Source organism: Dermochelys coriacea, chromosome 1 (genome assembly GCF_009764565.3).
Source record: "Dermochelys coriacea isolate rDerCor1 chromosome 1, rDerCor1.pri.v4, whole genome shotgun sequence".
Taxonomy (NCBI): Eukaryota; Metazoa; Chordata; order Testudines; family Dermochelyidae; genus Dermochelys; species Dermochelys coriacea.
In genome coordinates, this window is record NC_050068.2 from 156,439,169 (window position 1) to 156,466,168 (window position 27,000).

The 27,000-nt window shown below is 40.6% G+C and overlaps 1 protein-coding gene across 1 annotated transcript; it reads right to left on the bottom strand.

Moving 5' to 3' along the window:
• On the bottom strand, positions 1-26,704 carry PWP2 (PWP2 small subunit processome component). Its single transcript, XM_038372367.2, has 21 exons — positions 26,391-26,704; positions 25,545-25,657; positions 24,118-24,212; positions 23,669-23,768; positions 22,870-23,013; positions 22,112-22,247; positions 21,425-21,651; positions 19,785-19,928; positions 18,029-18,099; positions 16,746-16,882; positions 15,191-15,339; positions 13,691-13,838; positions 11,999-12,149; positions 9,991-10,171; positions 8,588-8,735; positions 7,411-7,519; positions 6,524-6,589; positions 5,726-5,944; positions 3,514-3,664; positions 1,648-1,722; positions 1-1,485 (listed from the first exon to the last, which is right to left on the bottom strand). Exons 1-21 carry the CDS (start codon positions 26,406-26,408, stop codon positions 1,335-1,337), a joined length of 2,733 nt encoding a protein of 910 aa, XP_038228295.1. The 5' UTR covers positions 26,409-26,704; the 3' UTR covers positions 1-1,334.
• Between the last annotated feature and the right edge of the window lie 296 nt (positions 26,705-27,000).

Sequence of the window (27,000 nt, forward strand, 5' to 3'; positions counted from 1 at the left end):
AACAGTTTTACAATGGTATATTTATTTACTTGGATCACCAGAGTATACAATAATATTTATTTTATACAGTTGAGTCATACAAACTGATTTTTTGTATATCTAAACGTTTTTGATGCACCTTTTCTCTGTAACAGTTTTCAGTAACTTTTTGCCAAGTGTTGAGAGAAAGAGAGAGGAAAGCAAACCCACCAAAACATAACTTAATAGAAGATCACTTGTGATTGAAACCAGTCATAATCTGTGAGATATTCTTCACTAATAGAGATCTTTTAATATATTGCATGGGAGACGTACATGTTTTTTCCATACCCAGAATAGCAAAAAAGTAATTCACTGGTGCTCATGTTGACTTACATTTAAAGCAACTGGGAGACCCAAACCTGCAAAATCTGATATCCTAATGAACCCTGGTTGTACTGTTTAAAAAAAGAACAAAAAAACCCCAGCTGTTATGTTAAAAAGAAAAAAAAGAAAAAGAGAAACAAACATTCAGATATTTACTGTTCTTCTGATTTGGTTACATAGTGGTATAAGTTGCATTCAACAGGCTGGAAATTTCTGAACATAAATCTTTACTGCAATACCCTTGGTCATTAACCAATTAAATTCCTTGCAGATGCTGTACTGCACAGAATCTTTGCTCACATATTTGTTCACACTATGGTAAAACATTGATCCCAAATATTTTTCCTTTTTTGGGATAATATTCAGTTTAAAGTTTGCATAATTTTAGAATTTAGAAAATTATTAATTATTATTATTATTGTTGTTTTATTAAATGCAACTGCAATTTTTAAATGAGTTGAGGTCAATATGCAACCCTCCAAATATTTAAATGAAAAATGACATACACACAAATGACTAAAAAAAGAGTTTAATCCAGGGGCACAGAAATATTGTGACAGCAAAGGCTTCAGAGAGTGATTTGCAATGCCTAAAATGCCTGTATATTTATATAAAATTTTATCAAAAACAAACACACAAAACAGTATTTTCACTTGTGCTTTTATCTTTTTTAACAGATGAACACAAATATCTTGTTTGAGTTCAGATACAAATATAACTGATCACCTTCGTCCTTGCTACCTCAGTTACGGGAAGAGGGAGGCCACAAGCCATGTTTTAAGGACTCTATGGACTACACTATAGCTATCCTAAATCGAACCAGATGCTGTACCTTTGCAGATTACTCCAAGCCTATATCACAACATATACAAAATAAGCCACTATGAGGGCCACTTAATCTCAGTGAATACCACTGGCGCAAGTGATTGCTTCTGTAGGTTCCAAAAAAACAAAAAGGAATAGGGAAATTAAGGGAAAATAAGTTGTCCTTATGATTGCGTGGTTGCCTCTTCCATAAGATAATCACTGTTAGAGTCCTCCAACTCCTCTTCATTCACTGACATTTCTGCAGGACGTTTCATGCCCCGTTGCTGTGAAATGGCCAAGGCATATTTAATATTATAGCGATTCCACTCACAGCTGTAAAAACAAGTCACCAGAAGAAAAAAAACATTAAAAGCTAGGTTCTGCTTCATCTAAGTACATCACACAAATTTTCCCTCTCAACATTCAATAGCCTTAAGCTTTTGTACAAGATTATGGTTTAAGTTTTAAAAATATTTAAAGGACAGCAATACGTACAGTTTAGAAACATCTTCAAAGTGACGTTGGATGCTCTTCTGAAGGAACTGAATCATGGGCAGCAGCTTTCCTGACCTATAAAGGAGAAAGCAAGCAACTAACTGTGTAGCCTGTATTTATATATAGATTTCTAGAAACCTTTTTCAACATTATTCTTCAAATAAAAAAAACGGTTATATCGTTAGCTCATTTTTACATATCAATGTTCTAAATCTAAAATATCACTGAATAAAAGCAAGCGACCTTGTAACTTTGTGCTGTGTCCACCAATAAACCTGTGTACAATTTTAGATCAGTACAACATATGTATGCAATTTATTACTAATGTTGCTTCAGCTGAGTTAGTCAAATGCTTCTCCCTTCCCAGCACCAATGTAGAAATCAGCCCCAGAAACCGTTCCATTCTGAGGTCAAATGACAACTTTTCAGAGTTGATTCTGTTTGCTATAATGAAGAAGAAGTTGACTCAAGGTATAAATTCCAGGAAAGCAAGGCAGGAAGTTGGACTTTACAAACTATCCACTGCTACTTTGTAACAAAACAAAAGAAAGAATCAATCTTCCTTGCCATTTCAGATTCATTAAATGATGGCATGATGTGTGAATAACTACTCATTCCCCACCCCACATCGGCAAGGAAAGGAATACATAATCGCTTCTTCCTCTGGTCTACGGTGACTCCCAAATTGTAGTTGGGAAGAGTTGTCAAATTTTTGATTTGCCCAGTGTCCTCATTCCAATTGCCCAAAAACTCTAAAAGAAAGCTGGGCTGAATGTAACACTCATATCTCGTCTAATTGCCTGAAAGGAACTAGGCAGGAACGCAGAATACCGAAATCATTATACTGCTTTCCAGAAAACTAGGGCTGTCAAGTGATTAAAAAAATTAATCCCCATTAAGCACGAGATTAAAAATATTTAACTCTATTAGTCATAGTTTTAATCGCACAATGAAACAATAATAGAATACCATTTTTAAAAATATTTTTGTAGGTTTTCTATATTTTCAAATATAGGCTAGGGCAGGGGTTCTCAAACTGGGGGTTGGGACCCCTCAGGGGGTCACGAGTTTATTACATGGGGGGGGGTCACGAGCTGTCAGCCTCCACCCCAAACCCTGCTTTGCCTCCAGCATTTATAATGGTGTTAAATATATTAAAAAGTGTTTTTAATTTATTGGGGGGGGGGGGAGAAGGTGGTCGCACTCAGAGGCTTGCTATGTGAAAGGGGTCACCAGTACAAAAGTTTGAGAACCACTGGGCTAGGGGCTATGGGCTTCAGTCTTCAGCCCCTCTCGGGGTGCGGGGTTCCAGCCCGGCTCAGGGCTTCAGGCACTCCCCACCCCCCGCTCAATGCCTCCCTCCCCACCCAGAGGTATGTGATTAAGGAGTTAATTTTGTTTTCAGTTAATCACAGGCGTTAACTGTGATTGACAGCCTACTAAAAACATAAACAAAGTCTACCAAGTCAGCATGCTTAGGTATGAAGCACTGCCCAACTGGATGTCAATTACATGAAATGTAAATAATTGTTTAAGAACAATGTTCCCAAAAGTCTTCTTACAGCTCTTTATAGCTTTATGCTTTTATCACCTAAGGCTAGAAGTTCAAACAAAGTTCTACTTACAATCTAGGAGAGCCTCCTCTGCAACTTTACTGTAGGAATCATGTTGTCTCCCCCAAATACTCACATTTCAACATATATTGGTCATTGGGAAGTCATAATAATCAAGTAACTTTAATTGGGCTGTATGTTTCAATACAGAATCTCAGATAGTTGCTGGAAATCTCTTAATTGTCTCTCAAATATTTTAAACTTTAGCCTAAAATGTCTCATTTTCTGTGTTTTGATTTTCAAGTCCACTCACCTTGTTTTTAACTTCTGTCCATGTAGCATCAGCAACCGCTGAGCCCAAGTAAGATAGAATTCCAAGTGACGAGATGTCTCAAAGGCAGAGGCTAGAAACTCCAGCACCTTTTCCACATACAGCTCTGGGAGCGATGAGCAGACAACGTCAACTGTTTTTAAAAAACAAAAAACAAAAAAAAAAACCATCAAGCTTTCAACTGGAATTATGGGGTGTGAGGAGAGGGAAGGAAAATTGAGGAGACCCCCTTTCAGAGACTATCCCAGTTCTACTATTCCGCATCACTGGACAGAAGGTAATCTGACATATTGTGAACATCACTCGCCAGCCCTTCAGAAAGTAAGTTACTCCCCTCTGAATCTTCCAACCTCCACAGCACTTAAAAGCAAGATCCTCCTATCTACCACTAAAACAGGGTCTGCCATAACATTTATTTCCTAATAAAACTTCAACTACCTTCACCTTTTCTCCATCATCCTTCACTCTACCCTTTCCCTCTCTCTGCACATCCAGGCTCTGGCAAAATCTTGCTGCTTTTCACTTTATAGGAACTGCCATAGCAGATCAGACTAGTGCTCCATCTCACTGATTGTTCCTATTCCCAACATTGGCCAGTATAGGATGCTTCAGAGGAAGGTACTAGAATAACCTGCCCACAAAAGAAGTTTCTTCATAACCTCTGTCTGTTAGTAGATGACAATGCCCTGAGGCATGAGGATTTATAACTAAGGCTATGCTTCTGTCATGGAGGTTGCGGCTTCGATGATTTTAAGAGATGTCAGAGTTCTTTGGCTTCAGCCCCGGGTGGCAGGTCTCGGGCTTTGTTACTGGATTACTGTGTGTACATTTCCATGATTCATTATTTCCTGCGTCTTGTCCATGACTTTAATAAAAAGACCCATGCCAAAATTGTAGCCTTATTTATAACCCTTCCAAATAAAAGTCCAATCTAATGTAACTCTGAATTTTCTCATCATCCTTATAAATGTCTAATCCCCTTTTTGAATTCCCCACAAGCCCCTGGACTCTCTGATATGTTACTGCAGTGAGTTCCATGGCTTAAGTATAACAATTCTAAAAATCCTCCCATTCCTCTCAGTCCCTATTGCCAAAACCTTGGTTCACAGCATGGCTCTCCCCCACCTAGATTGGATTCTCTCCAACCTTCCCGACTCTCCCCTCTATTCAACATAAAACAGATACAATAGCCTTCCTCTTCTACCACCACCACATTCCTCCACTGCTTCCCTGAATTCCTTTTCTCTCTTATGCATCTTTCTACCTGAAATTCCAACTCCTTATCCTCAGCCCAAAGGCTTTGCCTCCTGCCTACTTTTCTGATCACCACTCACCCCACCATGCTCACTCCTGTCGCTTCCTCCCATTCTTGCCTTTCTGCCTTTTTCTATGCAGCTCCTCACACCTGGAACAGTACTACTTTCTGGGTGTGCCAAGCATCCACTCCCCTACACCAACGCAAAAAATCTGCATCGTTTGACCACTGAATTCTGTACTCTATATTCTTCTTCCTTCCTTGCCACACCTCATTCTCTACATACAAATATCAGCACGTAAGATATATTTACTTTATGACATTTTTATTTGAACACATTCAGTCTCCTGTTCCTATGTTTGTGAAGTTACATTTTAAGCTTTTTGGTTCAGGAAAATTATGTCCCCAAATAAGTAATGATTAATTAGCAGTATGTATGCACTGTAATGTATAATAGTGAAATGTGCCTTTTTTATTATATACAATAAGAACAATGACTTCTATAGCCATTTCTATTCAAATATCTTAAAGTACTTTGTGATCCAGGAATTAAGCCACAAATGAGCCCTGTGAGGTGAACATTATCCCCATTTTACAGATATAAACCTGAGGAACAGAGAAGACTTACTTGTGCAAGGTCAAAAAGGAGAGTGGCAGAGAGGGAACAGAAACCAAATTTCTTGAATTTCAGTCTTACCTTCAGCTGCAAGACTCTCTCCCCCTTCCTCTTTAAACACATCAGTACTGAGGTAGAAATGACTAGTATCCCGAATTAACACAACCTTCCATAAACATGTAGTAGGCTTGTTGTATTATAAAAATGTTTGGTAATAAAAGGAAGTTTAAGGTCTACACTCTGCCCTCAGACTTCAGCTCAAAGGGGGTTACACATCTGGATTTCAAATTAGGTTAAACAAACTTTAGGGAAGCCCTGCTTACCTTCATTACACGGTACAGTCTCTATGACCTCCTGAATTAATTTCTTCTCATTCAGTCGGAAGGCCATGACAATGGCCATGGTGTACTCCTTCTGACTCAGCACTTTGCGCACACTGCTAGGTGTGATGTCAATGTCCAACTCAAATGGATCAAAGATTAGTCCGGAGTCTAGTGAATAGATGAGAAGGCCTTCTGTGGTGGTCGCTGCCCAGCTTCGCCCTAAAAGAGAAGTGGCAGTTGATATTTAAACACAACACATTTATTTTTTTCTGGAGAGCGGTGATTAACATGAGGACTGTTTCCCATGCTTGCTTAAAGTGATTTGGGAAAAGGTGGTCTCTCAATATTGATCAAACACCATCTGTGAAAGGTGCCAGCTTCACAGCAAGATGAACTTAAATCTTCTGGTTATCCAGAACACAGGAACAACGAAGGCAACAATAAGCCCAATACACAGTAATGTAACGTGTTCTGGAGGGAAGAAATCAGCCCCTCTTCAGAGATTGCCAATAAAGTGACAATATTAATAACAGAGGTTTCTGCGCGGTGTTTTCTGTGCCTGGACTGAGGCCACCAACTCATTTCACAAAGCGCCTGGAGAGTCACTGAATGACAATGTCTTTATGTCACCCTAAATCTGGGGTGAATTTGAACTAATGACTCAGAAGTTAGAGGCTCACATCTATCAGTTCTCACCCACTGCTCAGTCCTTCTACAGTGTGTGTGGAGGGTGATGGGTATGGGGGGAAAAACGGGACTCAACATTACTGATAAACTACATTTACCGTTAACACCCACCAGTAGGAGAGAAACGGAGGCATGTCACTCTTATTTCTGGTTTAAAGTGCCGAGAACTCATGTCACCTGAAACAAGAAATGAGAAGCAAGTCATCAACACATCCAACTAAATATTCACACTGGATCTGAACCCTCACCCTGAAGCTACTGTTGGCAAATCAGCAGAAACACATCTGACAAAGGAACACTGAACCATTGTGTGACAGGTTCAGAACTGGTGGTATGGCGAGCATGATAGATATTGGTAAGGTGATAGATAGCAACAGATCACTTAAAAAAAAATCCTGAGGTATCAGATTTCCTTTCAGCTCATAGGTAACTTTGCTATTTTCCTTATCATCCTGTTATTCTGATCTCAAACATGAGCAATACCAATGTGCCATGTACTACTTTGGACATGATGTTCATCACACACTCAAATGTAATCAGTCATCTTGTATTACAATAGTCTCCAGAGGCCTGAGGGCCCTGTTGTGCTCCCCACACGGAGACAGTCCCTGCCCGAAGAGCTTCCAGTCACAAGACAGAAAGTGTAGGAGGAGAAACAGACGGAGGAAAATGACTTGCCCGAAGTCATAAAGCAGGTCACTGGATGAGCCAGGAACTGAACTCCAGTCTGAATGCCAGCCTTGTGCTCTACTCACTAGGCCACAGTGCATCTGTTTCCTATAACCTCTATGAGAAAGCATTCAACAACAGGTCACTGATTATTACATCTGCACAATGTTTTCAAACTAGCTTTAACAATTTTGGCGGGGTGGTGGATATGTCTAATAGCACCACCCCTTGTCCATCCCATACTGACCCAGAGTTGAAGGTTTTTTTATCCCATGGAGCCAAGGGCAAAAAGCAGTATTTCTAACAGTGGGATTAAGAAGTGAATTTACCTCTCTTTACACCTGGAAGAGCAATGGCAACACCATCCTCATCCCCAGCCCCATCATCAATCAGCGCCATGCTGCCAAATTCAGTCATTTTCCTACGATCCAAGTACTCCTGAAAAATATTCATATTCCATTTGCTACAATGCTTCTCCTCTCCAACATAACATGTTTCCCTGTATCTGAAGAATACACGTATAGCAGAGGTCCCCAAACTGTGGGGCATTCCCCGCTAGGGAGGGAGCAGAGGAATGTTCGGGGGGCACAGCTAGGCCCTGGAGTAGGGGGCCAACATGGGTAAGGAGGGGGGCACGATGTAAAAAGTTTGGGGACTTCTGATGTAGAGAGGGAGTTTTGAACAGGATTAACTGAGTAATTCACAAACATTTAATGTGTTAGCCCAGTCGCCTAATGGTTATTGCTTTGTACTTTCACCCAAGAGTCTCCTTCAACTCCTGGAAGAAACTGAAGCTTGCAATACTGTGGGGTCCATGCTCAGCCATTGATGAGGGAGGGAGTGCCCCTCAGTTTACCTTACAATAACCTCTACTTGATTTAGGAGTGTTCATAAATGGGTTTCAAAGAAAGTCCAGGTCAGCCCTCCTCAGAGAGTGGCCATGACAATTCAAGGTGAGGAGAATGAGAAGTTGAGATCAAAGAGCTCCTAGCAAGATGGGAAGAGTGATGAAAGATATTGCAATACTGCAGTTACTTTTAAATTAACTGAAAACTTTTGCATTTGGCAATACTGTCAGATTACATTATAATTCTAAATTTTGTGCCACCGCCTCTCTCCCATGCTGCATCCATTCTTTGGCACAAATATGTTGTTCACAAAGAAAATTATTCAGTACAAGGTTGTCAGTAATTTTAAAATCTCTCACTCTTGAAATGCAATGTAATTGCAAGTTGTCTTTACTATCATTCATTGTCAAGAAATTTGCACTTTCAAGACCAAGCACTTTGGCTCCTTTTGAGTTTCTTGTAGTCCAGTAGTTACGCAATTTTATTCGCTCTTTTGGTGGTTTCACCTGTGACTGTCTCCTACTCAGTACCAATAAAATGAACTCCCACTTAAGTAATAAAATATTCCTAATGCAAACCTCATTTATCAGACACTATACCAAAAACAAACAGTCTTTAAAAAAACAAAACAAAACAAAAAAAACAGATAGTCACTTACTTCCATTGCATCTAAGGAAAGATTACATGAGATTTCAAATTTCTTCATAAGAATCTGTTCCTTCACATGATAAATACAGACAAACTTTGATAATCCCCCTGCCAGAATAGACTGGCCATCAGCTGAATAACACAGAGTAGTGAAAGATCTGAAAAAAATATATAATGCATACTTTCATCCCTACTTCTGAGCTTTGAGCAAACATCCAACATCAATACAATGTAAAGACAATGAACCAAAATTGCTATTGAATAAAAGAAAACCTTTTCTAGTTTAATCTTCCACAGTCACTAATTTAATATGTTTAATATATACAGAATAGTTTTGACATGACTGAGTACTTCTCAAATTCTTTATTGTGAATCATCACAATGTAGATCTCAACAGATTTGTTGGTGTACTTCCCTACCTCACAGGGTGTTGTAAGGATTATTTAATGTTTGTACTACTCCACTTGTAATACAGCTATGTCACGTCAACAGCAAAACAATTCTCGCGGGCTTTTCCATCAAGCACACTTTTCTTTCCCCTCAGACATGCAATTTTGCAATTCCTCTGGGCTTGAACCTCCTTTAGAGTGAAGACAAACCAGCCTCTGCTTAACACACCATCAGTACCATACACTCCTGCAACTAGGCTTTACGGGATGGATGTGCATCAACATAAGTGAGCAGTAAGCCACGTATGAGACAAATATCCACTACAAAAGGTTTACTTTCTTCCCAAAGGTCTTCATACCTGTCTTATCTGCAATTGAAATGATTCAAAAGAGCCAGAAAAAAATTACTATTAAATGACGAGCTCTATTTCGAAGACAGCAGCTGACTGGTGTTCACAACTAAAAGTTATATATTTTTCAAAGAGTTATTTCCTCAATTTTTTGGGGTGAGGGGATAAGAGGAAAGATTTCTTAACAAAGGTATTACATACCAGGTGTGCTCATTGTTTGAGAGATTTTTTTAAAGTTGATTGTTATTAATGCATTAAAAAAATGTATACTAATGTATAATGGATAATAAAACCAGCAGGATATCTCAGATTACATCTTCTGAAATGAGTCACCTACATACCAGCTACTCACAAAACTATAACTGGTGTATGCCTTTTACTGTCACTGATAAATGATGCACAACATGACATGAAAGATTTAATATGATATAAATGAATCAAGTTTAGGAGAAAGAACAGATGCTCAGGATTTGATGTATGAGTGACTCTGACCTATGATGAAGGGAAAAAAAAAAAAAAGGTCTAGAATGAATGGACAGCAACACTTGAGTCAGAAGATATTCAAGTTATTTAAACAAATCTCAGAATCAAGATATTCAGATGTCAGATAAATTCTGAAACCCTCACAAAAAGGGCTGCATTTCTTGTCATTGCTACATGAATATTTTACAAACTTTGACTTAGCAGCTTGTTTGGCTGTTATTTTGTCCAACTCTTTTCTTCCCATCTGAAGGTCATGTCTTCCTTCAATTGATCCAGTCTGCACTGCATTTTCATGATCCCAGAAAGTTATCTGTCCATCCAGGGCAGCAACCGCAAGCTCATTGCCATCAGGGCGGAAAGCAACAACAAGAACTGCAGAGAATTTGGTCGATGAATAAAAATGTACTTCAGTCTTAACACATTTTTTCTGGACTCTACTAAGCAAGATGTAGAATAAGATGGTACACATTCACATTTTTATAACAAAACACAACGTTAAGATGACTAAAACCCAGGTAGCTAGCACCAAAGGCTTTTTGAGCTATTGACAGTTTCCAAATACTATGAAACAGCAGCAATGAAAACTACAGGCTGAAATTGGCAAATAAAATGCTTACAAAATAAAATACTGAAGGAATTCTGCACCAAAAAAATTTAAAATTCTGTTCACAGTATTTTAAAATGCTGAAAATTGTATTTGTCAATAAATAAATGTGGAGGCTCCAGCAAGGTAATGGGAAGCGCAGACCACTGGCTGCACAAAAGGTGTGAGATCACCTTGCAGGACCCCCCCTCCCCAGGACATGGACTCGGCGGTGAGGCTGCACCTGACCCAGCACAAGGGCCAGACCCGCCCCAGAGGTCTGTGTCCAGTGGGGGAGGGGTTGGGCTGCAGGGTGATCTTCCACCTTTGTGCAGCCAGTGTGGCCTGTACTCCCCACTGGAGTCTCCACATTTATTTATTGACAAATAACATTTGCAGAATTTTAAAATGTTGTGAGCAGAATTTTTAATTTTTTGGTGCAGAATTCCCTCAGGAGTAGCAGGTGAAGCAAGTCACCAGGGTTAGCAGCCATACACCAGGCACACCAGGTGTGGGCAGGCATCAACCCAGGCTTCAATGCAATGGATCAAAGTATGGAGGGGCTTAGTGTGGGAGAGATCAAGGTGGGGCAATCTGGGTGCGGGGGATCTGGATGCACAGTGCTCATTGGCGGGTTCCGGGTGCAGGGGCAATGGGACTCTGCAGGAAGGTCCAGGTGAAATTAGCTGGGGCTCGGCGTGGGTCCGGTGCTAGAGGAAAGGGACTTTCAGTACAGCTCGTTGGGGTTCAGTGGGGTGGGGATTCAGGTGCAGGGGGGAAGGGGCTCATCAGGGTGGGGGTTTGAGTGCATGGAGAAGTCTGGGTGCAGGGTGGTGGGGCTCAACTGGGGGTGGTCTGGATGCAGGGGTGGGGCTCGGCAGAGGGGTCTGGGTATGTGGGGGGAGGGGTTCCAGATGCACGCGGGTTGGGCAGATGGGGGAGCAGCTCCCCATACAGTGACTCCTTCCCCCCACAGCTGAGGAGTGATGGGGGCAGGAAGCAGGGGGGAGAGTGTGCAGAGCCAGAGGTTTCTGGGGGTGTCTGACCCAGCCGCTCCATGCAAGGGAAGTGCGCTCCTCACCCACCCCAGCCCAGTCAGGACTAGCAGCTGAGCCCAGCTCAGGGTAGGAGCCATGGGCTGCATGCCAGGACTCAGCAGGGGGCTCTGGGTGTGGGGGTGAGGCTCAGTGTGTGTGTGGGCGGGGGGTCTGAGCATGGGGGCATCCGGATGCACAGGGATTGGACGGATGGTGGATGGACTGACTTGGCACCCACTGAGGTGTCCCCAGCCTCCACCCCTGCAGTTACCTCTCCGCTGGCTGCTTCAGGTGCCCAAAACAACGCACCCATGCTGCTAGGGAGGGGTGCATGACCGATCTTGCATCTTCCCTTTGCTTCCCCATTAGAAAGTCATTTTTCTGCGGGGAAGCAAAGAAATCTGCACGGGACATGCATTCTGCATGCGCACAGTGGCACAGAATTTCCCCAGGAATAAATGTTGACCAACTGACCTCATCAACTACAGATATTCTCAATACATTTTTGATGGAACAACACATAAGTTCATACATAATTGCCTCTATGTGACAGGTTAGATAGAATGAAATGAAATTTACCATCCGAGTTCAGCGTTAGTGTCTCCTTGGTTCTCCAGCTATCAAACATATCCCAGAGTCTGACCGTTTTATCCCAAGAGGCACTAGCTAAGATACTCTTCATTGGGTTAAAATACAGACTACTGATGGGACCTTCGTGGCCTGATAAGACCTAATGGAGTAAGAAAAAAATAATATAGAATAATTAAATGAAACCGAGTTCAACATACAATCATGTGGCAAAAACTGTGATTATGTCTACTGGCTGTAGACATCCTTACTACATATATTTAGGAGTATATTATTTTTTCAATGCAAGGGATGTTATACATGTACATTCCTGTGCACAGAGATGGGAAAGGACTTCCTCTGGATCTTAAAGAACAGGAAATAGAAACTAGGTAACAGAATTCCGTAGTACTCGCTATTTTGTTTCCTCTGGTGAAAGATGATCAACTTAGAATTCAGAAATATAATGGATTTTTTTTAAAAAATGTATAACTAACTAGCCAGAGGAATTGATAAGTAGATCATCTCTCCGGAGATTAAGGCTGGCCTGCTGCTGAAATCATTTCACCATTTGCTGTTTTCTGAATCAAAGTCCCCATTGCAATTCTGATTAAAAGGTAAGCAATAAAAATAAAAAATACTCTACGAGCACATCTGTGGTTTCACATTTACATTCATTCCAATTAGGAAAGGAAATTCATTTCACTTTCTTTTTTTAAACCCCCAGCTGCAGAAACGGATGTCTGAAAAAGAGGCAATACTGGAATACAGGACTTCCATTCACTTCTCTCCCAACAAAATTCATATGCTATCATTACTGACCTGCGCTCAACAAGCTACTCCGCAGTCAGTCAACTGGGTTTTTTCACCTAGTTTACTTTCACATTAGTATGGATGTTTAAGGCGTGGCCATACCCTTGTCCAGTAAGCAAGTGGAAGGCATGGAAGTAGTGACCATGCCCCTTCACAGTCATGTCTTTCCATAAGTAACACACCTCTGAGAAGAATCCAGAATTTTTAAGCCACAGTGGGGAATTTAACCGCAAACTTTTTCATGAAAACCACAAGCTTCTTCACTTCTATTGCTCCCAGCCCGCTATGAGCAGAGTATGGTCAAGCTCTGCACTGTAGCAAGAACGTCCTCAGGCTGTATTCTAGTCTTGAGATTCTTCCTACAACTTCTACATCATAATGAAGTGGACAACACAGGCTGAGTTCTTGTCCCAAGAGGTGATGGTGGGCATGGAGAGGAGAGAGGTTCTCAACTGCTAGTGTTGTGTTCAGTCTAACCATTCTGCAAGGTACCACACTTTAATGTAGTCAGTATCAGCCCTCTTTCTGCAGTATACATCTTCCCTCTTTCCCTTCAATAAGAAGTCATTTATGCACTAACTATGCTCACTCAGCAGCCAGAAAAGTCCAGTAGGCTTTTCCTAGGTTGCTCTTACAGTCAGCCACTCAAGAATGCTGAAAACTAACCCTTTCCCCACAGACACAAATGTAGCATGGCCCAGAGAAACCAAGTTATAGATTGCTGGGGGGGGGGGGGAGGGAAGGAAGCTAATGTGGGTTTACACATATAGCTGCATCTCCTCCACAACACATAACCCTCAGACAGGGTTAACTAACGTAAAAGATACTTAACATAACCAGAGTGCTTTCTATGTTAATTGTGAGTGTTCTAGAACAATCTCAGTTCCTTACATCTAACAGTCTGCCACTCTGCATTGACCAGACAAATATGTCAAATGAGTCCTGGGAACCAGCTGAAATAATCTCACCACTGGAATCCACCGCTAAGCAAGAGAACTGGGCTGGTCGTGGAGAAGTGAAGGTGCGGAAATTGCGGTATCTGTTGTAAATAATATGCAAACATGATTTAAAAAAATATATATTTGTATAAGTCTAAACAATTAAAAAGCATTAAGAATATCATAGAATATCAGAGTTGGAAGGGACCTCAGGAGGTCATCTAGTCCAACCCCCTGCTCAAAGCAGGACCAATCCCCAATTTTTGCCCCAGATCCCTAAATGGCCCTCTCAAGGATTGAACTCACAACCCTGGGTTTAGCAGGCCAATACTCAAACCACTGAGCTATCCCTCCTCCCAAAATTTATGTTACAAAATTAAAGTATTTCACATTTTAATATTTTATATATTTTTTAAAATAGCATTTTAAACCAAGACGTGTAAGAATTTAAATCTGGAGGAGTACACTTTGCAAAGCTACTACATACAGAAATTAAAACAGACATCCAAAAAAAGACATTTTTGCTCAACGAGTGGAGTTACGTATAACTTGCTCACTATGAATGAGTTCAAGACTGACGCAGGGACTCCTGTCCAGCAGAAGCTGGACAATTTGTGAAGATGCTATTTTTTAATCTCCAAAAAATATTCATGTTAATCTTTGAAGATGCTTGCTCTTTTTTTTTTTTTTTTTTTAAATATACACACGTCTATCCTGTGAATGATTGAGTAGCTCGGATGTGTCCCTGTACACATACCTTCTGCTGAATGATAGGCAACAGCTATGCCCATATGTTTTATTAGTTTCCTTTACTGAGTGAGCTAGTGGAGATGTTCCTTTGGACACATGCCTTTATCAGTTAACTGATTTTTGAAGCCAGAGATTATGGATTCTCTTACTGAACTGTCAGCCTCTAGGTAACAATTGTGGTGGCCAAATCACTGCACCTAGATCCAGTCTCAGACAGAGTCTCTTCTTCACAGAAGGGTGCTTTGAGGCACAAGGATAAAGGAATAGCCCATAATTGTGTAGTGTTGACATAGTCTATGGAAATAATCGTTTTCTTTGTATCCAAAGATGCTCGATGATGCAAAAAAATACAGACTAATCAAGTTTTAAAAAATATCAGAAATGATCCATTCCAGATGCAGAATGAGTATCTAAAACAATTCAATATTGCATCTCTCCATCAACCACCAGGCATGCTGGCTAGCTAATTCAGACTCCCTACCCTACTGCTTCACAATATTTGTTTTCACTTATTAGCCAAAATCCGATAAACGCACTTTAAACCTATAAAACAGCACTAAGATTTGAAGAGTGAGAAGGTTTTATGACTGCTGGGGACTGTGGTTAGCAGCATATTGTATTTAGAGACTAGGAATGAAAACCCAAGATCCTGATAACCTTTGGACAAAACTGGGTGATGCACTGAGGCTTAAAGAGGATTTACCTGTGAAGATCAAAAGCTCGAACTGTTCCATCCAAGGAAGCACTCAGAATGACATAACCGGTGGAGGTAAAAGTTACAGCAGAGATGCTGCTGGTATGCTCCGTAAAAGTGACAAAGCAGAAGCTGCTACTGGTGTTCCAAACTTTCACCTGCAAAAGTAGTAAGAAAAGCCCTCTAAGAATTCCTGTATCATAAACTCACACCCCAACGCTCCAGCATAGCTTCATTATTTCATTCTGAAAGCCCAATTCTGCATGCCTTACTCACTCAGACAGCACTCCCAATTCAGCCAGTGGGAGTTCTGTTTGGGAGTGCAGAATGCAGGATCAGGCCTTTTATTTGTAAAATCTCAGTGAAACACATGCAAGGTGAAAATCTGATTAAAGCTGGTTGAGAATTTTCCATTGGAATGATTTTTGGACAGAGAATTCACTTTACACAAAAACTAAAATTTCCACAGATTTCAATTTTGCAGGAAAATTTCAATTTTCTGTTGGAAAACTGTTCCCAGCTCCATGGCTTCTAGGTTCCCCAACAGGGTGAGAGTTACTCTGGAGCTGTGGCTCCTAGGCCAGGGAAGCCCAGCTCTGCAGGCAGCGTAAGATACTTTTTGAAAAGATCAAATCAAACTGTCGTTTTGACTTTTTCTAAACAAAATTTCAGAACTCCCATTCGGTGGGAAATTTGATTTTTCGTTATGTTTCAGAATTAATTTTCTCATTTTTCAAGTTTCGTAATTTCCCATAGAATATGAATTCCCATTTCCAGTCAGCTCTAATTTTGATTGGCAGCAGTGGGGCTATTTTTCTTTCCCAGCCCCAAATTTCAGAGTGGGAGAAAAATGTATACATTTCAGATATATAAACTGTTAAGTCTCCAGACCATAATTAGAAAAGACAATGGCCCCTTTCAAAATCCAAAACCTGGTTCTCTCTCTCTCTCTAATCTACAGCTTCAATACAAGTCTCAACTACGAGACACTTTCATTTTTCTTTTAAACAGCAACTATCTGCAGTGGTACATCTGAGAAAATTTTTATTTAGGAATCATATCTTTTTATAAAACTTATTTTGGATTTATTCTGAGACTGGTAAACCCCAACTGTTAGAATGGCTTGGTGGATGTTTCAGAATTTTGGATAATTGAGGGTCGTCTGTACTGATACACCATTAATCCACCATCTCTGCTAGCGTGTTAATGTGGACAGGTATTAGGGACACTACTATCAAGCCCACACTTTGGCCTACTTTTTTCTTTATACTGCATTGCATCTGCAACTGTTCCAAATTGAATTCTTAACTGCTAGAAACTGTAAGTAATGTAAGCACATCCCACAAGAATATTCCTACAATAACAAACAAGAATGTAGAGGCAGTGGGAAAGTAAATTGCTCCTAGCTTCCAAAACACACTTACAGGCATTGTGGCCAAAAACATTATTTTTTAAAATTATGAAAAATGATTTGTCAGTAACAGTGCTCTCTATAGTGTATTCAGACTTGTACCACTTGCTAAACTTTTTTGAGCCAAGAGTTTTTAATAACTGACTGACTTACTTTCCCATCATCCCCTCCAGTAACTAAGTATTGCCCATCTGGAGAATATGCCAATGAGACCATACTGTTGAAATGGCCCTGCTGCTTCAGCACGTAAGACTCACTTTGCCATTCCCACACCAGCAGCTGACCCAGACCTGTGAACATAATAGAGAAGAGGATAGATATATAATTCCGATTTAGTGATGAGGCCCATCATATACAGGCTACATACAATACTTGCATACAACATCCTTCCCATTTATAAAAAATCATGTGCAGACAGATAACCTGTGTTATGTATACATCCACCCTAACAGAATGCACAGTGGTTGATTTCAAGATCAAGGTGACAGACTTTCTGCAAACGTCAGCAGTTGTTACTTTGACTTAGCATTCTTATTGCTTTGCCAAGCCAATACTGCTACTGTCACTGGCAGAAGACAGATGTGTCCTGATGAGCAGCCAAAAAAAGATGGAGGAAAACCATTAAAAAAGTCACTAGAAAGAAAAAAAATAAAAATAAAAACACACACTGGTCTTTCTTATGAAATATTTTTTTTAATCTCGCCTTTTTTAAGTGAATCAAAACTATATCTCAACATTACTGAAACACAGGAGAGCTAATGTCTTCCAAAAGCAGCCAAACTAATGTTCTTATTGGTCTGGCCAAGGAGTTACTGCATGGAATATCAAATGGCTTTCACTCAATCCCATGGACTTGAGAAGGGTTCTAAGAGAGAGACATCCGTTGAGAGTGGGGAAGGATTCAGCTTGCATGGCAGCTGGTTATGGACTAGACTTGCAGCTCAGAGTTGGAGGAGGTTAGCTGGTGCATCCATCCAGCCATAACTTATAGCAAAGGAAGACATTTATATCAGTGGAGAGAGATGCATGCAGAAAGAAAGGTAACCCAGAATGAAGGTAAACTATAACCTATGCTCAGGCTGGTACCACAGTATACTCCCTTTAGAAGGAGGATAGTCTTATCAGTCAGGAACTGGACTAGAAATCAAGAGATTTAGGTTCTATTCCAAGATCTGCCACAGATTTCATGACTTCGGGCAAACCACTTAATCTACGTGTTTCAGTTTTCCCATCTGTGAAATATTATTTCCCTACATCAGATGGATTTTATAAGGACAAAATCATTAATCTATGTGACATACTCTGATAATATGGTGATGGGCCTTAAAACAAAAAATTAAACTTTAAAATGTAGGGGTCAGGCAGGACAAAGAAGAACTCACACCTGCAAACCTGCAACACATTGCCTTAGAAAGGCACCCCCTTGAACTACAAACCTGAACATCCAAAAGCAATCCAGTCACCAGTGCAGTTGATAGAAATAGTCGCAATCCTCTGGTCTGAAATACTAAGTGAAAAATGCCAAGAAATACGTCAATTGAGGATACAGGATAAAGGAACAATGTAATTTGAAAAACTGGGTTTTGATTTCTTCTATTCAAACAAGTCCTTTGATTTTCACATTCCTATGAAATCAGAAATAATGAACACATATCCTCTAATAAATCTAAAGGAAACCAGCAAAAATACACTGACTAGTCAGCATTGGAAAAAGTTAGGCCAGCCCAGGGTTTTGGATCAATGACATATGGAACCACTTTCACAGTAATGCAAAAGATGCAATGAGAGTTTCACATTTAATTCTATGTTAAACTGAAAATGCATCACATATTTTGATCATGAGAGCCAAAGTTCCCATTAGCACAAGAGGACAAATTCCACTGTAGTCACTAGAGTTGGATCCACTTATACTAGTGGCAAATTTGATCCTAAGAGTCAAGGAAGCAGTAGCTAAAAGTATTCTCTGATCCCCACTCAATATAAAGGACACAGCCAACTATGTCCCAATACATGTCCATCACTGTGCTAATTGAATGGCTTCAGAGAGCCATAGGTATTGTAGTCCCAGTAATACAATTCCATGGACTGAGCTAACAGGAACACACAGTATTTCTTCCTTCACAATATTTGTACACATCACTCTCATCTCTCCATTCTTTCCCACTTAATGTCTGCACAACATTTTGAAGAAGTAAAATGTTGTACAAGTGTTAAGTATTATTTCAAGCTTAGGAGTGCAAATGTATTTCAATACAAAATGACCTACAATTGAATCAATACACTCTTCTAATTTTAATTCTAATTCTAACTTCATCCAATTTTTTTTTTAAACAAGTGTGGTTTGAAGTGATTTGTACAGAAATTTTTAAAGTGGTTTTTAAAATGTGTTAAATGTATTTCACCACAGACAAAAACCACTGCCACAGTGCTTAAATGCCGATCAGTTTTACAAATTTCCACCATTTCAATTCGAGAAACTTCAATTTATCAAAGGATAGATATCTGAAGAAATTACAGCTCCGGGCTACTTTTCAGACTTCTTATGGGATAGAAGGAACAAAAAATATAGTCCAGGGTAAAGAGAGTATAAATTTGCATTTTAAAAAAAGTAACTATGAACTCGAGCAAGGAGCTACTTAGCGGTATAAGACTAAAATTTGCCATATTCTAGAAAGATCTACGTTGTTGTAAATGGACATTGTGCATTCATTCTTCACATATCCCCTTTTTAAGTTTAACACACCATGCTACATAGCAACCATCAAAATATAATAATAATATTCATCTGCTATATCTTTTTTGTCTTGAAAGCACTTTAGAAATGCTATTTATTATTACCCTTGTAGGGTAAGTAATATTCTCATTTTATACAAACAAAAACTGACCTAGCTGTTCTGTGACTTGGCCAAAACCATAAGGAGGGTGTGTCAAGGCTGGGATTAGAATTTAAAGGAGTTCCTGATTCAAATCATGCCCCTCTTTAATAAAGCAATGAAGTGGAATTAAATGGTTTTATTTAATCTGTCAGACATTAATGCTCCTATTCAAATCAGTGTGGCTTCATAATTCCAACTCATGACTGAAATGCCAATTACAACACCCAGTGGACTGTTCAAGACTTTCAGGCCATGACATTCTTCCTTCAGCATTAGACACAATGACTCACTCTAGGGCTTGTACAATTAAACTAACCTTAAGGAATGGATGAGGTTGAACTCTGGAAGCTCATGTAGGTGAAAAATTCCAGAAGCAAAACCAGTGACTAGAAGGTGCGTTTTCTTGTGATAAGCTGCAGATGTCAGGTTATTAAAATCTCCTTCTTTGTTGAAAAAGTACCTATATGCCAAAGAAAATAAACCAAAAAGCAATGTGAAGATGAATGACAGGTGTACTTTTGCAATGACAATTCAAGATAAGGCAAGTATTTTGGAGGTGGTACCACAATAAACAAACTAAAACACAGCAGTTCTCCAAGTTGCTTATGATTTACATTTTGCCTTATTCCTCTAGCTGAACCACTCCTCCCACCCTGGACACTAATTTACAGCTGTTATACTAACATAATTTAACAGAAATTGCACACGACTATACACAATGGAAGACACTTAAGGTTAACCTCAGAGGAATTAAATTGTGGATTTTCTTTTGGTCACCCAACACCAACATCTGTGGTTTCTATAAATTAAGTGGTTATTATCCCTGTATTCTTTAAGATGATTCTAAATGAGTAACTGAAGCACTGGAATCATAAATACTGTACTGTTGATACTGAGGTTTATATTTTTTTAGTTGTAGCTCTTACGGTGTTGTATTTGATGGCATTCTCAGGGTCAAATAAATGTATGTTTGAATGTTATCCAATAATTGCATATTCCATTTAAAGTTTCCTTATACTCTAGGACTATATACTCAATGAATAAAATGTCTCATTTGAAAATGACAGGTTTCAGAGTAGAAGCCATGTTAGTCTGTATTCGCAAAAAGAAAAGGAGCACTTGTGGCACCTTAGAGACTAACAAATTTATTAGAGCATAAGCTTTCGTGAGCTACAGCTCACTTCATCAAATGCATCCGATGAAGTGAGCTGTAGCTCACGAAAGCTTATGCTTTAATAAATTTGTTGGAGCACTTGTGGCACCTTAGAGACTAACAAATTTATTAAAGCATAAGCTTTCGTGAGCTACAGCTCACTTCATCGGATGCATTTGATGAAGTGAGCTGTAGCTCACGAAAGCTTATGCTCTAATAAATTTGTTAGTCTCTAAGGTGCCACAAGTGCTCCTTTTCTTCATTTGAAAATGTGGCACTCCTTCAGAAAGGTAACCCAAACTGCTGATGTCATCTTAAAGATACCTATCTTCTACAGAAGCTAATGTCACTGAGCCACAATTCAGTATTTTGATGTCAACCCATCTTTTCTCACAGAAATATAGCTCCACAGTAGCAGAAACTAAACATCTATCAGTGCCGCTGCAGATGGCGTATGCTGGACCTCATTACGTTTCCTATGTTTTTAACTTTTGATAGTAATCTTTTGTGTCATCATAAAACAAGAATGTTGATTTTAATCCTTGGCAGATGAAGGAAAATCTTCTATTTACTCACCAACTGCATAAATCACTATTCACATGCTCAGGGTAGGATAGAAATGTGTTTTATTGAAGGCAATTATAATAAGGTTTAATGACTGAAAGCTGGGTAGCGTTGTCCACTAGCTTCAAGTAAGACAGAGTATATTAATATAAAGTGAGCAGAGCCCATTGCAATGAATCCCCACTATGCCTGTTATATCTATCTATCTATATCCCTGTTATTGTTGAAAGATCACCTACTTTGCAACACGTGAATATTTCACTTTGTCTCTCCTTCCTTGTTCATTTGTAGTTGCTTTTCCATGAATCTCCTCACCCTTGGGCTCTTCAATAAACTCTTCACCCAGGTCTTTCGTTGATTCATTCTTATCCTCAGCTCTGTCTTTGGGAGGCCTGGCCTTCAGACCATCCAGGTCTGTATCACACTGCCACACACACAGAGCCCCGTCCTGGCTAATTGTGTACAGCTGGAGTATAAACACACACACACCATATCTATTATGATCATCAAACAGGCCTATGGTTCCATAATCTGCTGAATTAAACAGCATACCAACCCACCAAAAACTGAATTAGGGAGTCGCAATAATCACTTGATAATTAAGGTTGTAACCAGCTTCCAGTATAAAGCATTATTTTAGTGCCCCTATATATTTGGCTTAGAAAATTCATTTATTATGAAAATTGTAAGATTTACTCTGAAGACAGAGAAAAACGTTTCAACAAAGTCTAAAGACAATTTGGCAAAATCATGTTTGAATTACAGGACATTAAATAGCCTAACAGGTATTTTCCATTAGTAATTTCTATGAACACTTCATTGAAATACCAATGCAATAGAAATTCAGTATAGTTATCGACCGATGGAAAAACGATGGGTCAATTTTAATGTGAATATTCAAATAAGCAGTGTGCTTGCTCACATACATCTAGACTATTCTCTTCAAAGAAGCAGGCTACGATTGCATCTTTATGCCCTCCCAGAGAATAATAGATCAGGTTAACCCATCGCTCAGCTCCAAACACCCATGTTGACATGTCCTTGCTACCGACTGCAAAACACCTACAAAGAAAATAAAGGGGAAGTTAGATCAGAGCATGGGTTCACAAATTTTTGCACTGTGTGGACCCCATTTTAACAGAGAGGTACAGATATTCAATAGGTGATTCATACTGGACAGATGTTCACACTACAACTGGTAGTCTTAACAGGGATGCCAAGCATTGAATAGGCAGAGACAGTCAACTACACTCACTCCGTAAGGATCATTCCCTCTCTGGGGAGACCGAGACACATTTTAAGGGACGGTTGTACCCTATTGCTGCCCAAAATGTGGCTATATTCTATGGATACATACTCAGGCAGCTTTTAAAAAACAAACAAACAAACAAAAAAAAACCATTAATTGTGAATAAATTTAAGAACATACACTGAGAAATCAAAGGGAGCCTTCAAAGCCAACAAAAGACTTAAGAATTTGGATACTGGACTACAGTGCACAAACACAAATGAAATTTTTATTGGAGCAAAATTTCAGGATCCAACATATACACTATCCTTAATAATGAACACCAAATTAACAATAAAGTGGGATTTCCAAGAACATCTTGCAATAAAGAGCAATAAAGTGGGATTTTCCAGGGAGCAAGGAGCACAAGTCCCATTGACTTTTGTAACTACTTACTTTGAATCATCAGTCCAGTCAATACATGTTGTTTCATCATAGGGACCATAATAAGTTTTGTCCAGAACAAAGGCATTAAATTCTCGCTTCTTCCCAGGGGCATGGTACATAAGAGCAACATTGTCCTTTGTGATCACAAATTTCCTATCACACAGAAAATGAAGAGCAAAATTATACAGAAAACTGCAGGAGCAACCAGTCCTTCCATGCCAGAAACAAGAAAAATACAACAAAACAATATAAGAAAGGGATATTTCTTGTGTTATGAAAGACTATATATGTACTATTGCTACACTGGTAAAGACAAAGTCCTGGCATGTAAAATACATCACCTGCGTATACAGTACTCTCCACTTCAGCAAATGTGTGTATATGTATAAATACAGTTTGTGTGTTACTTCCAGAAAGAAAATTTTTCATTAAAATCAATTAAGATTGCTCAAGGAAAACAAACTCTTAAAAGCAAGGAAATGTCCGTAGTTAAGATATCCTTTTTCAACATACCTTTAACCTCAGCTTTTGACCACTTAAGAGAGGCACAGTCTGCCCCTCTATAAATAAGTCCCATACACCTCCAACATCACTCAAGATCCTACAATGCAAAACCTTCACTTCAACCTCCGCAGTATCACTATGTGGATCTCTTAGGTACCTGTGCACCAATGAACTTGAATTTTCCCATGGGAAAGCGCATTATGAAGTCAGAGTAAAGTTTCCTTGACTGGCCTAACTGTTTTTAATCAACTACAGCTTTCATTACCTACACTTTAAAGTTGTTGTTGTTTAAGTTCCTGTTTACCTGCCATCTGGGGAAAAGCAGACACAGTGCACTGGCTTCTGAAAATGGAATTGATGTATTACAGATTTACTGATCAAACTGACAAGCAAGGCAGCTCCCTCTGTAAGGAAGGAAGGAAAAGGATTACTGAAACAGCTCAACACTCTGAAGAAACTATAGGTACACAGATTTTTTTTTTAAGCCAGACATCTTGGGGGGGGGGGGCTTTTCAATGTAACACCATTTTAAAATATTAACATAGTAAAACTGAACAAAATTAAAGAAGCCACATTCTGGTTCAACAACAACTTTGAAAATTCTGAGGAAGAAATTTATGTTTTCAGAATTAAGTTTTAGTCAAATGTGGCTAGTTATGGGTAAATATTATCATGTTTAATAAAATGGACTGTCTTCTGCAAACTGTAGTTCTCTGACACACCTTTAGGAACCAAAAAAAAAAACCCATATACCTTCATCAACTAATATGGCAAGACTTCCATCTGGAGAGAGCCCCACACATGTGATATTGTGCCGTGTTGCCAATGGTAATGTTTCTGACTTATTACTAGAGGAAAAGAAAACCAATAAAACAACATTAACCACAGCAGCATAACAGCGCTCTAATGACTTTGCAATATACTAATGCTTTTCATTTTCAGAGGAATGGGGCTTGATTTCTAGTGCAGGGTTAGCATGGGCTGGGAGTGGTATGGAAACAGAGTGCATACACTCTGAGATTACTTCACACTGCTCAACAGTAACCCATATAGATGAATAAGAAGTGGCACTAAATGGAATGCTGCCAAGTGCTCAGCAGCATGATGGCCACAATGCAGACTTTTAAAGATAGGAAGGTTAAAAGTAGAGATCAGGGACACCAAGACTCCCATTTCCCACAGAGTAAAAAAAACGCATAACAGAACTGCACAGGGGTACCATACCATATCAAATGCATATTGATAGTCTTTACTCATTGTTTTAAAATACTTTCATTTGTACAGCTACTCTTCTCATCGATCCACACATATGAATAGAGCCCTGCAAATGTGCGAATATCCACATCCGTGGATCCAAATTTTACAACAGAGCCCTGCAAATCTACAGATATTCACTTTATATTCACGGACCATGTTTGCAGATCAGATGCAGATACAAATTTTGTATCTGCGTAGGGCCCTACACATGAAATATGCATTCTCTGATATCTCCTGGCAGCCTATTATATAAGCTTCGCTTTTTTTTTTTTTTTTTTTTTTTTAAACTACTGTAAGGGAGTGGTGGTGTTTGAGAATGCTAGTTATTCCAGAAACCTCTGTAACAGGCAGATTGTTCCCCTTCCTCTCACCAAGATAGTCTTCTCAAATGAAAAGTACTATACACACTTATTTTGGAAGCCTGCAGTGCCTGTGCACTAAGCAAAATCTTCTACCTCCTTGTCAGTGATTAACTTGCCACACACTAATTCTGTTCTATTCAGGTTCTCATACTATCATCTATTGAGCTCCTTATACAACCCTCATCTGTGTGCCTCCCAGTCTTCAATGAATTTTATAACACCACAAGGAAATAGGGAAAACTCCTATTTTACAGAGACACAGGTTGATTTAGTGACTTGCTCAAAGATGCAGATCAGTGGTTGAGCCAAGAACTGAACCCAGGTCTCCCAAATCTTAGTCCAGAACCCTACCCTGTCCACTAGACTAGAACAGCTTTCCTATCATTTATCCCATGCCCATCGCTATGGTCATATCCAAATACTTCACTATCCAGCATCTCCAGCCCCAGTTCTGTACCAGCCTTTCAGGAGCTAAAATGAAGATATGTGATTTATATACAGTCCAAGTGAACTATTGCATCAGTTAGCAGGAGAGGCACTGTGCAAGCACAGGTCACTTACTTTTTCAGGTCAAAGACAGTGACTCTGTTCCCGATGGGGCTGATGACACAATTACCATCTGGGGTGAAATGCAGGTTCCCGCGCCGATAAACAGTGCCCAGCAAGTTAGAGAACTTGGGAGAGAAAGGAGAAGGTGCTCTTACTGGGGGCTCAAAAAGAAAAAGCATTCACAGGAAAGAGATGCTGAAAGATCAGGGTGGGGTGGTTACAATCCCCAAGGGGGGAGCTCCATGTGCTGGAGAAGCAGGCCGAGGTTCAGAGAGGTAAAGAAGGAACAGTCATTAAGTGCTCAGAGCAGGTGTGTGGAGAGCAATGGGGCAATCCAGGGAAGAATGCGGGGGGGGGGGGCACAGCATAGAGCGATCCACGCAACAAGGGATGGGTTGTTCCCGGGGACTCCAGGTGTGTGCGCGCGGGGGAGGGAAGGGGGCGCTCTGCAGGGAACACGGTAGGAGATGTATGGGGGCAGTATAGGGAAAATTCAAGGGGTGATGCCACGGATTCAGGGTGTTTGAGGGGGCAGCTTTGGGGCTCTGCAAGGAGCACAGGGTGGGATGTGTATGGGGGGCAGTGAAGGGGGATCCCAGCGACTCAGGGTGCGCGTATGTGAGGGGGGTGCTTAGGGCTCTGCCGGGGGCACAGGATGGGTTGCGTAGGAGGGGCAGGACGAGGGATCCATGGAGGGTTCCCAGGGGGCTCAGGGGAGGATATGGGGGGAGGACTCTGGGGCAGGGTCCCGGGCGGCGGCGTGCAGGGGCGGCTCAGGAGCAGGGCCCAGAGAGCACCACCCGGGGGCGGGGGCGGGGGCTCGGGCCGTGCTCGGTGACTCGCGCGCCACCCCCTTACCCTGTAAGCGAACTTCATCCCCGCGGCGGGGCTCGCGCTGGCGTCTGCTGACCCGCGTCTCCCTGCACATGGAAAGCGCGTGCGGCCCCGTCGCCTCCTCGCGCCGCGGGCTCCCTCACTTCCGGGTCACTCAGGGAGGCGGCCAACCCCACAAGCGCCCCCTGGCGTGCGGGAGGGAAGAGGCACCACCGCTCCGCGGAGCAGCCCTACGCATGCGCTTCTGGGGAGGGGGGTGGCTCAGCCTCGGAGGAGCTGGGAGCGCTTGCGCGGGAAGGGAGTCTTGCTCCCTAGGGAGCAGGCGCTAGTGCGCCCCCCGCCCGGGAGGGAGGGAGAGAGAGAGAGAGAGAGAGAGAGGCAAAGCAGGGTGCAGGATATTCTTAAGTGATCACTCTCCTTACAGGTTTCAGAGTAGCAGCCGTGTTAGTCTGTATTCGCAAAAAGAAAAGGAGGACTTGGGGCACCTTAGAGACTAACAAATTTATTAGAGCATAAGCTTTCGTGAGCTACAGCTCACTTCATCAAATGCATCCGATGAAGTGAGCTGTAGCTCACGAAAGCTTATGCTCTACTAAAGGTGTTAGTCTCTAAGGTGCCACAAGTCCTCCTTTTC